This window comes from Rhizopus delemar, genomic scaffold (assembly GCF_000149305.1).
Source record: "Rhizopus delemar RA 99-880 supercont3.10 genomic scaffold, whole genome shotgun sequence".
Lineage (NCBI taxonomy): Eukaryota > Fungi > Mucoromycota > Mucoromycetes > Mucorales > Rhizopodaceae > Rhizopus > Rhizopus delemar.
Window position 1 is genome coordinate 785,208 of NW_027137836.1, and position 12,266 is coordinate 797,473.

Sequence of the window (12,266 nt, forward strand, 5' to 3'; positions counted from 1 at the left end):
CTTTTTCTCTTTTTATTTGGGGTATGTCATTTGCAATTGCTTGTATGGGATTTTTACTCAGAAAGATGGATAACTTGGAAAATAAAATTTGACCGTGTAACTTTTGACACAAAAATTGCGCCCCATCCATATCGTTTTTCTTTTTATTAAAAAAAAATGTCGAATATAAATGATTTGCCCATAGAAATTATGTCAAAGATATTGAGTCTACTAAACAAGCAAGACAATTATCGGTGTCTGTTTGTGAATAGATATTTTTATTCAGCCTCACTACTCGAATTGTGGAAAGTAGTTCAAATCCAATCAAGAGAAAAATTTGAACAGTGTATTCATGGGTTGAATAGCTCAAAACTCCATATTGGAAATAGCATCATACGCTTCACTGTTGAGTATGATATGAAAGACAAAGAACTCTTGACCGTTTTACCTCTGATACCTAATTTGGAAATACTTCATTTATTGAATGGCACTTTGCTTACGGACAAGAGCATCACTCAAGTTCCAAGCTGTTGTAAGCGGCTCAAAGGGTTTAAGATAGATGATTCAAGCATATCGGATCAGTCAACTCATTGCCTCGCTCGGTGTCATCGATTAGAAAAACTTTATATCAGTCGTTGCCACAATTTGACATCCAACGCTTTACATTTTTTTATTAATTTACCCATTAGAAAACTGACAATCAAGGACTGTAGCTTAATAACAGCGAGCGAAACAGCCCTGGACATTCGTTCAATGGTTCTTCTGACAGATCTGGCCATACATGTCGACAGCGACAGATTGTATGAAGTCATTGGTTGCCTTACTGTAGATGACAAGGGCATACCGTACCTTCCACAACTGCAACAAGTTTCTATACATGCTATCATGCCAGAACTAATTTATCGTCATATTCCCATTATTTCATTTTTGAAAGCACATTCACAGATACACCACTTGGCTTTGTTCAATGTTGGCGTCACAAATGAGGCAATCAAAAGCATGGACTTTAATCTTCCAAACCTGGAAACTTTTTGTGTAGAGGAGTCTCCAGGGCTCTCAGCAGAGAGTGCATGTCATATTTTAAACTGTTGCCCTAAATTATACAAATTGGAATACACGGAATTAATACCTCTTGCTTAGATATCAACTATTGACACTACTATAGCTTGGCTTTATAACCAAACTTTATGCATTAGCGAATAAATAAAAATGAATTTGAATTTATGTTTGATTTTTCTTGATTCACATAATGCTTTAAATCATATCAACATTACAGCTACAGCTATTGATATAACTGCTGTCATCATTCGCAACAGCATTTTTTATGCTCCCTGAGAAAATTATCTGTTAATAAACCAATGTGACTGTGAGATGTTCTAAGAGAGGTCATTAGCAAGTATGATTAAAATGCTTTAGTAATCTATAATTATAGTTAATAATTGCTCTATAAATAAAAAACAGTAGGAGAATAAGGCTGGCAATTAGATGAAATAAACGTTTGTGAATAAAGTAAAACTGGCTTCAATATGAAAGAAATATTCAAGAAGAAACAAGAACAAGTATAGCAATATTGAAGAATGGTGTATGAACCCCATATTAATTAAATCAACGATTTACAACCTGCAATAAGAGCTTAGGCTTAAAAATAATGGGTGTTAAGACAATAAAATCATATGGACACCACACATTTGAAAGGATTTGTTGGGCTACGAAAACAAAACTAATCAAGCATAGTTGATTACTATTATAACTAAAGTTATAATGATGTACCAAATCACAAAAAGTCCCTAAAAGTGGGCTCCAATAGTAAATGATGGTTTTGTCTAAACTAATTTAAAAACTCTTAAAATCAAATATAGTTAGAATGTACGTTACATGTTTTGTTATTTAGTATATATTTGCCCGATATTTCATTTTTGTTTTTAACAATAACATGTTATACTTAACACAGCTGATCTACTAAGAACTTATGATGCTGTACTTTGCGAAACTTGTATATTTAAAGAACCAATAGCTTGTAAATGGTAATAGACTTGTAGTAATCTTTAGAACTTGTGTTTATAAATAACATAAATGTCAATTGATTGTAGTTAAGGATAAATCATACGTATTTTAACAAACTCAAATTAACTAAAACAAATAAAGAGCATCCTTTCTAAGTTCACAAATCATACCAGATTTTGAGCTGGCTCAAATCAATCATCACTCCCAAAAATCAACTGGAAGAATATATTCTCAGTTGTATGAGGACAAGTTCATTATCGCATAAGTTCGTACTGTACAAGATTTATACTTATATGTATATGCTGATATTTATGCTTTAAAATAATAGAAATTTGTTTACAGTATAGAAGAAGTTCTGTCTTATCATTATCTTGATGATACCCAATATACCCCCTTTTGTGTTCTTGCCATCGTTTCATATTTTAAACATATACAACACAAGGAAAAAAAATTGTTTTTCATCGTGCCAATTAATGCTATATGGCAGCCCTCTTAACATCATCACTCAAGAATAATAATGAAGTTGATCTCTGTCACTGGTATTATGTCTATTTTGGGGCTGATCAAGGGCTCCTGTAGCAAGGTAAATTTAAGCCCTGAAGAAATGTAATCAGTAACATGGTTCCCTATGCCGTATGACCTGGATAACTTTTATAAATTTAATTGATTTCACATTCAGTCATTCATCTACTTATTATTTACCCGTTTAATCATTCATCCACATTCATTCTATTCTATAAATAAACATTCTAAGAAGAAGCTTTGTAAAGTGGTCTGAATTAAATAAAAAGCGACCTTTTTAAATGTCATGAACAGTACTCAGAACTACAAATCATTTTGAAAAGCAACAAGATTGAAACTTATAATCTGTCGCTATTTTTTTTTTAGAAAGGATTCTTCTTTTAATACAATACTCAAATCTGTAAAGCCTTTCAATTTTATGAAGGAACATCTCTTCAAGATGGTTTGAGCATATTTTTTAATATCCGCAAACTGAAGGGGATTTTTCTGCCACTGTCATCGGTGATTGTTTTCCAGAAATCTGCAAATTTGCTCGTAAAGTCCTGAAGATACAAAGCTTTGCAAGCTGAGCAGTCATTAAAGAAAAACTATTGATGTAAATTAATTTCCCCTTGGAGAGAAATCGTTGTCTAGTAGAAAGCTGTCTTGTATTTAAAGTGAATGCTTAAATTTCAAGATAATATTTGATTTCTTCATAGCCGTGGTTTTTGCCGCAAGCAATAAGATGTCATTCTCACAAGATCTCTTTCTCTCTAATTATATAAAGAGTAACACAAGATAGATCATTCTAAACTTTTTATGCTTTAGCTTTTTTTATAAATACATAATGTAAGGTTACAAAAGTTGCTTCACTATCTCATAGCCTTTTTTTATTAATAACTAGGAGTTCTCTAAAAATATGTGAAATTACTGTACAAGGATTTTTTTTAATAATAAGATAGATTTCAAAAAAGTTTAGCGACATAGACCACAAGTATATTTTGACCAAAAGCTTGGTTTCTTTTGGCGATACTCTTGTTGTTGAGGTTGAGGTTGAGATGGTTGAGGTTGAGCAGTAGTTGTGTTGTTTACTTGACGTGTATTACTTTGATCAATTTGTCTTTTGGTTGTTGTTTGTTGTTGACGTCGCTTTGATGTAGATGGTTTCTTGTTTAAGGATTTAGTAACAATTTATAAAGGTGAAAATAATATAGGCTTTTTTACCTGCCATCCTTTTCCATTGTTCATCAACATCCAATCATAAACACCATCTTCTACTTCACCACTTTTTTCAATGGCTTTTGTAAACAAGCTTCTTAAAAAGTCATAGTCAGGTGTTTCCTCAAAACCCAATTTACGAACATATTGCAAATAGATACCAAATTCCTCTAAAGATCACGTTAGCATCTATTAATTAAGAGTTACTATTGTTAGTACCTGGAAATCCGTTGCAAAGATCTTTGATAGCCGTCGTTTGCTTCTTTTCACCAATCTTTTCATATTTTTGTTTATTTGTAGCTGCTTTCAAGCCTTGCCAGGGAAGCGAACCTCGCAAGAAATACATAAAGACGTGTCCCAATGATTCTAAATCATCGCGACGGGATTGTTCTCTTCCCAAGTGAGTGTTGATAGACATGTAACGAGCAGTACCTGAAAGACTCTTTCTTTCTCGATAAGGTATATGCTGTTTTGTCTTGGGGTCTCTGTATAACTTTGCCATACCAAAATCTACAATAAATATTTGATTTTCTGCTTCTGTGCCAGATTTGCCAACCAAGAAGTTGTCTGGTTTGATGTCTCTATAAATAAGGTTTTTCTCATGTATTGTTTGTACTCTTGTTAACTATTTAATATGAGCATGTATATATATATATATTTACTGTATTATTGCTTACCATCTGTTTAGCAAGCATGGCTGTCGTTTTAATACTAAAGTGTCTTCCACAAGTATCAAACATATCTTCAAGACTAGGACCAAGTAAATCTATGACAAGTATATTGTGAAGTCCTTCTTGTCCAAAATAATAAGCTGTTGGTATTCCCACTATTATAAACTATTATTAGATAAAGTTTAATTATGTAAGTGTTAATAATAATTTACCGGAACCAGCCATAATTTTATAAGTTCTGTATTCGTCTCTTAATTGTGGTGCATCACTTTTTCTTGGTTCAAACTTGATTGCTACGGGCTGATTGTTTAATAAATTAGTACCTGTTGTCATAAAAAAGTTTCCGGGAACAAAAAGAGTTAGTTGTCTTCTTTTTCTTTTTTTTCTAATTAACTTTTTTTTTTTAAAAAAAAAACCTTCATAAATGATGCCAAAACTTCCTTCACCAATTTTCTTTCCAACTTTATAATGAACGCCAACGACATTATGCGACTGGCCTGGGTTAGCAGTAGAAGACTGACTTGGCATATTTTATTATTATTTAATTGTATTGGTATTTAGGGGGGAAAAAAGAAAAAGAAAAAAGAAAAAGAAATTAATTATATTATAAACAATGAGTAAAATAAAAAAAATAATACACCACTTCCTAATATAGAAATAGCCTCGGTTTTATAGTAATAATTCACCATCATAACCATTAGGATTTCTTTGCGTCCATCTCCAGATATCTTGACACATATCGTCCATTGTATATAATGGGTGCCAACCTAATTCTTTGTTTGCTAATGAAGCATCTGCAGTACAAATAGCAACATCGCCTGGTCTTCTATTTTCAATCTATACACATAAAACAATAAATAAAAAAAATACAGGGAAAAGCGTGTTTAATTACCTTGTAAGGAATCTTTTTATGAGTCGCTCTTTCCATAGCGTGTATGATTTCCAAGACAGAGTAACCAGCACCTGTCCCGAGATTATATGATCTACAACCAGGTTTATCTTCCAGCTTTTTTAATGCAGCAACATGTCCTGTAGCCAGATCACAGACATGAATGTAATCTCGTACACCTGTGCCATCCACCGTATCGTAATCATTACCATAGACATGTACAAAGGGTAAATGACCTTGTAATACTTTAACTACATAAGGTAATAAATTATTGGGTACACCTTGTGGATGTTCTCCAATCATTCCAGATATATGTGCTCCCACTGGATTAAAATATCTATAATCGATGTCTTTGAGCACTCTATAAAAATATACACAACAAATGGTACCTTAGTAGAATTACATTCCATTCTGGATCTGAGGCATATAGATCTCTTAGAATCTCTTCCGCAAATAATTTTGTTTTCCCATAAGGGTTTGTGACAGGACCTAGTGGGCATGATTCATTGACAGGCATCACTTCAGATTCACCATAGACAGTTGCACTCGATGAAAATACAATGTTCTTAATATTGTGTCTCTTCATCACTCGTAATAAATTAAGTGTTCCTGTAAGATTATTGTGATAATACTCTAATGGAATCCTAGTCGACTCTCCTACTGCCTACCCATATAAAGATTAGTTTAGATTCTTATTAATAATCGTCAGTGTACCTTAATGGCCGCGAAATGAATGACAGCCCAGAATTGATAATGCTGAAATACTTGCTCTAGATCTGATTCATGTGTTATATCTCCCTTTATAAATACAATCGGTCTACCAGCAAGTCTTTCCACACGATACAATGCCTCTGTACACTTGTTAGAAATGAAGTCATTTTCTTTTTCTTATACAAGCGTTACCTTTATTAGAATTAATCATATTATCCATAACCACAATATCATATCCTGCATTCAATAGTTCTAAACATGTATGGCTTCCAATATATCCTGCGCCTCCAGTCACTAATATTCTCTTGTGAGGTGGTTGAACAGCTGATTTCTTTTTGAGTTCAGAGGAAGAAAGTCGTCGACAAGGAATCAGGGGTTCATCCAAATGATTCCAAGCATCTATTGTATGTCTTCTACGATGAACACTTGTTCTTTTTGGTTTAAATAAGGACACTCTTGGTTCAAGCACTTTAAGTTGTTCGACTACAACATCTTGTGTGTTGGATTTATATAATCTTGGCATCCTGAAAATAAAGTTTTTTAGGCTTAAAAAAAGAAAAAGAAAAAAGGAACAAAAGTTTAAAAATATATTTTTTTTATATTTCTGTCTTTATTATAAAATCAACTGTTTTCAGTGTCACACATTCAACATGTGCTTTTGTCTAAACAGGCTTCTTTCTATCTCTTGAGATCGACGTTCTATAAAAGGTGCTGATCTTTTTTCTATGACGGAAGATGAAATTAGCATCTTTGCAAAAGGGGAACTCTCCCCTTTTTATAATGAAATGCCTCTAAGCAATAGAGAAAGAATATGTAAAAAAAGAATCGAAATAAATTTTGTATAATTTATTCATTATCTCAATGCCTACTCTTTGTAAAACCAAGAATATTCCAAGCTCATTCATATGCTGTTGCACAAGTCATATAAGAGATTAAATGTTTGCCACACAATCACTAAAAAAGAAAGAATGTTAATTGCATCATATCAAAAACTCTTTTCCCTTTCTTTTTCTCTTATTGCACGTAAGAGTATAAGCATATGATGTTATTTAATGAATTACAGCGATAAAAGAAAAGAATAACGAGTTAGTTACACAAGATTTTAACTGCTTTATTAAAATACCGGGAAATTTCCCTCTTTATTCAATTGCAACTCACATAAGAAGGAAGGGTTATTGATGAAGCTTCTCATGTATTTTTCAATCTGAAGTAAAGATAGAATTATACATAGAATGTGGTTGCAAGTACTAGTTCTTTAAAAAAATACCCTGCGTACCCCATATAAAGAGAAAGGAGGTATCGGAATTGTATTTGCCGGTGTATATGCGCTAAAAAAAATTAAGCACGGAGTATGTGCATTTACCCGTTTGTTGAATTGAATGGAAATAGAGCGTTTATGAAATAAAATGAACAAGTGTCAATCTTTTGAAGATTCACAAGAGTCTTCAAGGGGTCTACCTTTTAGGTCTAGATAATCATAGCAGCATACCCCTAACAACCATTTTTGATATTAAGAAGAATTCAATTCCGACTTGACAGTTTCAATCGACTGTTGAGTAATTCCAAAGAAAACAATTTCTAAAGTACCAGATTGCAATGGCATTTTTTAGTGTATTCAATCAGTAAGCAGTGATTACTGTATTAGAGTATCTATTTAATACATAGATGCTAATAAAGTAATAATATAATCATGAATTCCCCGTCAATATTACACTAAACCTAATAGATGAAGTTTTGTCTCTCAGTGAGTTCTTTCCTATTTTACTCAATACTTGAAAAGGAGTCTGTATTCATTTTAATACAATTTTTTAATACAGAAAAAGTATATTAAATGATGAATAAAAGGTTCACATCAATTGGATGAGAAGATGATAATTGTGGACGTTGAGAATATTTGCTCTTTAAGATCTCTCGAACAGAATTGAGTAATTGAAGGTAAGTTTGTTGACGGTTTTGGCGTAAGACAGCTACAAATGATGAATAAAGAGAAAAATTACTTATAAAAATACTTACTAGTAAACGCATAACTCATAGCACCAGTGCTTTTACCATTCTCCATAGCATCTGCAGAGGTTTGATTATCTTTACATCCTGAAAACATGATAACATCCGCCTCTGAGCTCTTGAATTTCTTGACTCTTTCATCTACACTCTTTTTGCCCATCAAATTCTTACCCAAACTGAGCACACTTGAAAGCGCCCCTGATCTGTTGCCCATTGCATAAGCAAGTCCTGCGTTCAATAATCCTGAGCCTGCATCTTTAAAGATGCTTTCCTCCTTAATGACGCCTTGGGTAGAGTAAACATAGGGTAGATCCAGGGCTGTGCCTGAATGACAACTATCAAATATAGCCGTCAGACGACATCCTCTTGGAAGTGAACGAACCATGATCTCATGCATTTCCTATGAGAATGAATAAATTAACAAGGAAAATGTAGGTGGTAAAGCCTTACATCGTCCACAATTTGTCCAGAATCTCCTTGGTATCGATCATGATCCACAGGATAAATTGTTTCATCAAATCCATCATCTTCATCCCCATTGCTATCCTTTACTCTACCACCATGGCCACTGTAATGAAAGAAGAAACTAATTATATCGTGAGTGTGTTTTCTTTCTTTTCTTAGTAATGTGAACTTACGAATCGTTTTCTCTAGCGCCATTGACTAGCCATCTCATAGCACTCAAGATATTCTGCTTGGTTGGTAAGAATTTAGAGTCTGTTTGATCATCTGTCAAAATGACCATGTCTTCCTATAGAATAGGTCAGGCAATGTCTGTGGACTGTCCATTCTTTTGCTTACAGCTCTAAAGTTATGAAGTGTTATCAAAAATTCTTTGACATTCTTAACGTCATTAATACAGCCATTCAAGGCGTTTGCCGAACCAAAATAATTAATACCAATCAACAAAGCTCTCTTTCTTCCTTGACCTGTACAATGGATGGTTACAAAAAACAACATATTTTCTCTAATTTTACTTACAGTTGGAAAGTTGAAAGTTAGGTGGTGATTGGTTTTGCATGACTGGGTTTACATGCATTACGAAATCATTTGCATTGTTGTTACTTTGAGGTTGACCATAAGGCACTATATCATAATCATAAGTATTATAATTTATAATGACTTATCCATTTACCTCCTTGGTTATGAGTGGAGTGAGGTGGCTGAGGATAATTCGCTTGACTCAAGTTTGGATCCGATGGTGAAAAGACTGGGTCAGGACCTTTATGTATCACAGACTTTTTAGTTATGCATCATTCATTTATGTAAAACAAAGTCCTTTCTTACCAGTATAAGCTGGTGCATTGATACGTGATTCAGAGTGGTGCTAATGCATATATTTCAATACTTTTTTTTTTAACTCGGACAAAACTTACTGAAGTACTAGATGGTGGAGGAGGATAATTACCATAAGATGGAGATGAAGAGGGAGGATTGCCTTGTTGTGGAGGAGGATAATTACCATAAGACGATTGTGGAGGGGGAGGGTAGTTACCGTAGGATGGTTGTGGAGGAGGAGGATAGTTACTGTGAGATGGTTGTGAGGGTGGGTAATTACCATAGGAGGGTTGTGATGGAGGAGGGTAATTACCATACTGTTGTTGAGGAGGTGGAGGGGGATAATTGCCATATTGTTGTTGTTGCTGAGGTGGGGGATAGGATGGAGGAGGATAGTTACCATACTGCTGCTGCTGTTGTGGTTGTTGTTGTTGTTGAGGTGGAGCCCCATATTGTTGTTGGCCGTAGCCGTGTGTACCGTATGCGCCGGGATAAGCCATAGTACAGAAATAAAAGCATTTTCTTTGTCGACTTCGGTTATTTTAAACATACGTTTTTATTAAAACTAAGCCACTTTGATGAACCTTTTACTTAATGACATATCATGCATAACTATTGTTACAGTTCTTGGCATATCAAATTTAACACATAGTAAGAGGGCGATCTATATTCGACTTGATCTTTATAGCAACTACTTTTTACAGCTTGTGTAGCTTTTTATTTATGTAACGTTATAAATAGATATTCAAATGTAGCACAAGTCTTTTACCAATAAACAGCACGCATATGGATTTCAGAACGTCCCCAGCTTTAGTGTAGTTACAGAGAATCGAAATCATAGATCTTAAGAAAATACTTGTTTAGTTTTGTCTGTTGGGAGCCAAATTGGGTGAAATGACATTATCATATATTTTCTATTCAAATTTTCTGTCAATTAACATCTCAGGATTGTTCTTGTACTTTTCAAGTGAAACAAAATATGATTGATAATCTAGAGGCAGTGTTGCTATATGCTTCTTGTGGTTTAAGGTTGTAGTTATCAGTTAAATCAATTGTTGTTTCTTTTTTATTAAGACTAATAGAAAAATTATCTTTTCTAGCAGTGCAAGGGATCTATTTATACTTGAAACAAGAAAGATATGCTTTCATAACCCAACTTGATCAGAGTATGAATAACCAGAAAGATAGTTATCCTGGCAAGTAACAGTATAATTGAAAGTAAATTCAGAAAAGGATTGACATCTAAAAGACTATTTCAAATATGTGCTTAAATTATACTACACAAATTGCTTTCTCAATATCAATACTTTCTACCCTTTCTTTTCTCTTTTCTTGACAAAAACATTCTTTTTTGTACTAAGCTGGGCATGTAAATCACTTTGTTAATAACCAATAATACAACTTGTAAAAAAAACATAACTACTCTATACACGAGTATTTCTAATGCGATCAAATAATAAGGCTTTAATTAATTATGATATGGTTCAATATAATTATTGGGTTACAAATGCACATCTTTTCATTAAAAAATGAAGCCTCAATTGTCCTTTGTTCATAGCAATAACTGAAAAAGAGAACTTTTTTCTGGAACACATTTTAAAAGAATAAAAACTAACAATAAAATCATTGCATTTAAAATAAAAATAACATCTTTGTAACCTAATCTTTTGTGGTTTTCTCATGTATCTTTCATATATTAATGATACGATAATATATTGATTCACCAAAGGCTTTACGATTAGTAGATATCTCGACCTGGCTGCTATCTTTTTAATTGGAGGATTACTATCAACAGTATCATTTTTCATCTCATTGTAGGTTTTATCAATACATCAATTAATATGCTACAAACTACGCTTTGTTGCAAAACAAAAATGAAGTTTCACGGTCAAACCGAAGATAGTCATCTTTTCATGGTAGATAACTTGCTCAGGATGAGTATTATTATTGTCGTTAAATTTGTTCATTTTACTGCTTGATTTATTATTAAAGTGAGAGAAAAGAGCTACAAGAATATTTTCAAGGTGACAGAGGTGAGGATGGAAGTTCAAAAAAGGCGTTTAATGAATGTTGAAAAGTGAAGGGGATTTGAGAAGGGATTTTGTCCAAGGTACGGCCAGCAATTTACTATAGTGGGAATCAAATCTGCCATTGTGTCAGCCTGGTCACTATTAATGATTCTAATATTATACCTTCAACCACTATCAATGGTACTTTATCCAATATCAATAGAAATAACTCCAATAACAGTCATAATCCTTTTTTCTCTCACACTAATGAAAACACTTTTTCCTCCATAATTCATGGTGATAATTTCCTTTGGTCAGCAATGGTCGAATAAATGCTATCTATAATTGGAAAATCGATATTGAAAACGCAAAAGCAGCGTTAAAACGAGGAGTCGAGAGCAAACAGGAGGATCTTACGAAACTACGATAAAAATTCAAAATTTGGAAACTCTCGAAGGTTAGTTATGAAAAAATTTATGAATAAATGAAATTAGTATAGCGATCTGAACATATAAGACTGAATGATCAGGATAAAATTCCAATGTATATTACAAGTGAGCTATGAACTTTGGATAAGGACTGACAATCATCCCACATGGTCATATTCGAGCAAATATAATCTTCATGATCCTGGATCATTTACATAATTAATTCTGTATTCCCATAGCTATGCATTTAATACATAAATATTAGCTTTTTTTTTTTTTTTTTTTTTTTTTTTTTTTTTTTTTTTGCGAAAAAAAATATTTCTTCCTATTGAGGTTTTTAGTTGACGAAGTAAAAAAAAAAAAAAAGCATCTTATTACCAATCCAAACACCAATTACCTCAAAAACCTCTTTATTAATGCATTTTCCTTACAGTCGCCAAGACAATCGTCTGAGTTTTCTGAAATTTCATAGTTTAACAAGAACTCTATGGTATTTACACTTCAAACAGTCATTTTTGAATAGATGCTTTGACAAAGCCTCGGTTATGTTTGATACTTTAACAGTTATCGCTTT

General features: G+C 33.1%; 3 protein-coding genes across 3 annotated transcripts; all 3 read right to left on the reverse strand.

The window, feature by feature from the left end:
* Nucleotides 1-3,459: 3,459 nt before the first annotated feature.
* On the reverse strand, nucleotides 3,460-4,598 carry RO3G_12256 (uncharacterized protein; the record flags this gene model as incomplete). The annotated part of the gene is made up of 5 exons (XM_067666840.1): nucleotides 3,460-3,633; nucleotides 3,709-3,872; nucleotides 3,922-4,327; nucleotides 4,380-4,528; nucleotides 4,586-4,598. 5 exons carry the CDS (start codon nucleotides 4,596-4,598, stop codon nucleotides 3,460-3,462), a joined length of 906 nt encoding a protein of 301 aa, XP_067522941.1.
* Nucleotides 4,599-5,042: 444 nt separating this feature from the next.
* RO3G_12257 (UDP-glucose 4-epimerase) lies at nucleotides 5,043-5,934 on the reverse strand (the record flags this gene model as incomplete). The annotated part of the gene is made up of 4 exons (XM_067666841.1): nucleotides 5,043-5,210; nucleotides 5,266-5,599; nucleotides 5,652-5,871; nucleotides 5,931-5,934. 4 exons carry the CDS (start codon nucleotides 5,932-5,934, stop codon nucleotides 5,043-5,045), a joined length of 726 nt encoding a protein of 241 aa, XP_067522942.1.
* A 1,866-nt stretch (nucleotides 5,935-7,800) lies between these two features.
* RO3G_12258 (uncharacterized protein) lies at nucleotides 7,801-9,755 on the reverse strand (the record flags this gene model as incomplete). The annotated part of the gene is made up of 9 exons (XM_067666842.1): nucleotides 7,801-7,940; nucleotides 7,987-8,377; nucleotides 8,428-8,563; nucleotides 8,616-8,728; nucleotides 8,779-8,906; nucleotides 8,959-9,063; nucleotides 9,113-9,199; nucleotides 9,265-9,304; nucleotides 9,354-9,755. 9 exons carry the CDS (start codon nucleotides 9,753-9,755, stop codon nucleotides 7,801-7,803), a joined length of 1,542 nt encoding a protein of 513 aa, XP_067522943.1.
* Between the last annotated feature and the right edge of the window lie 2,511 nt (nucleotides 9,756-12,266).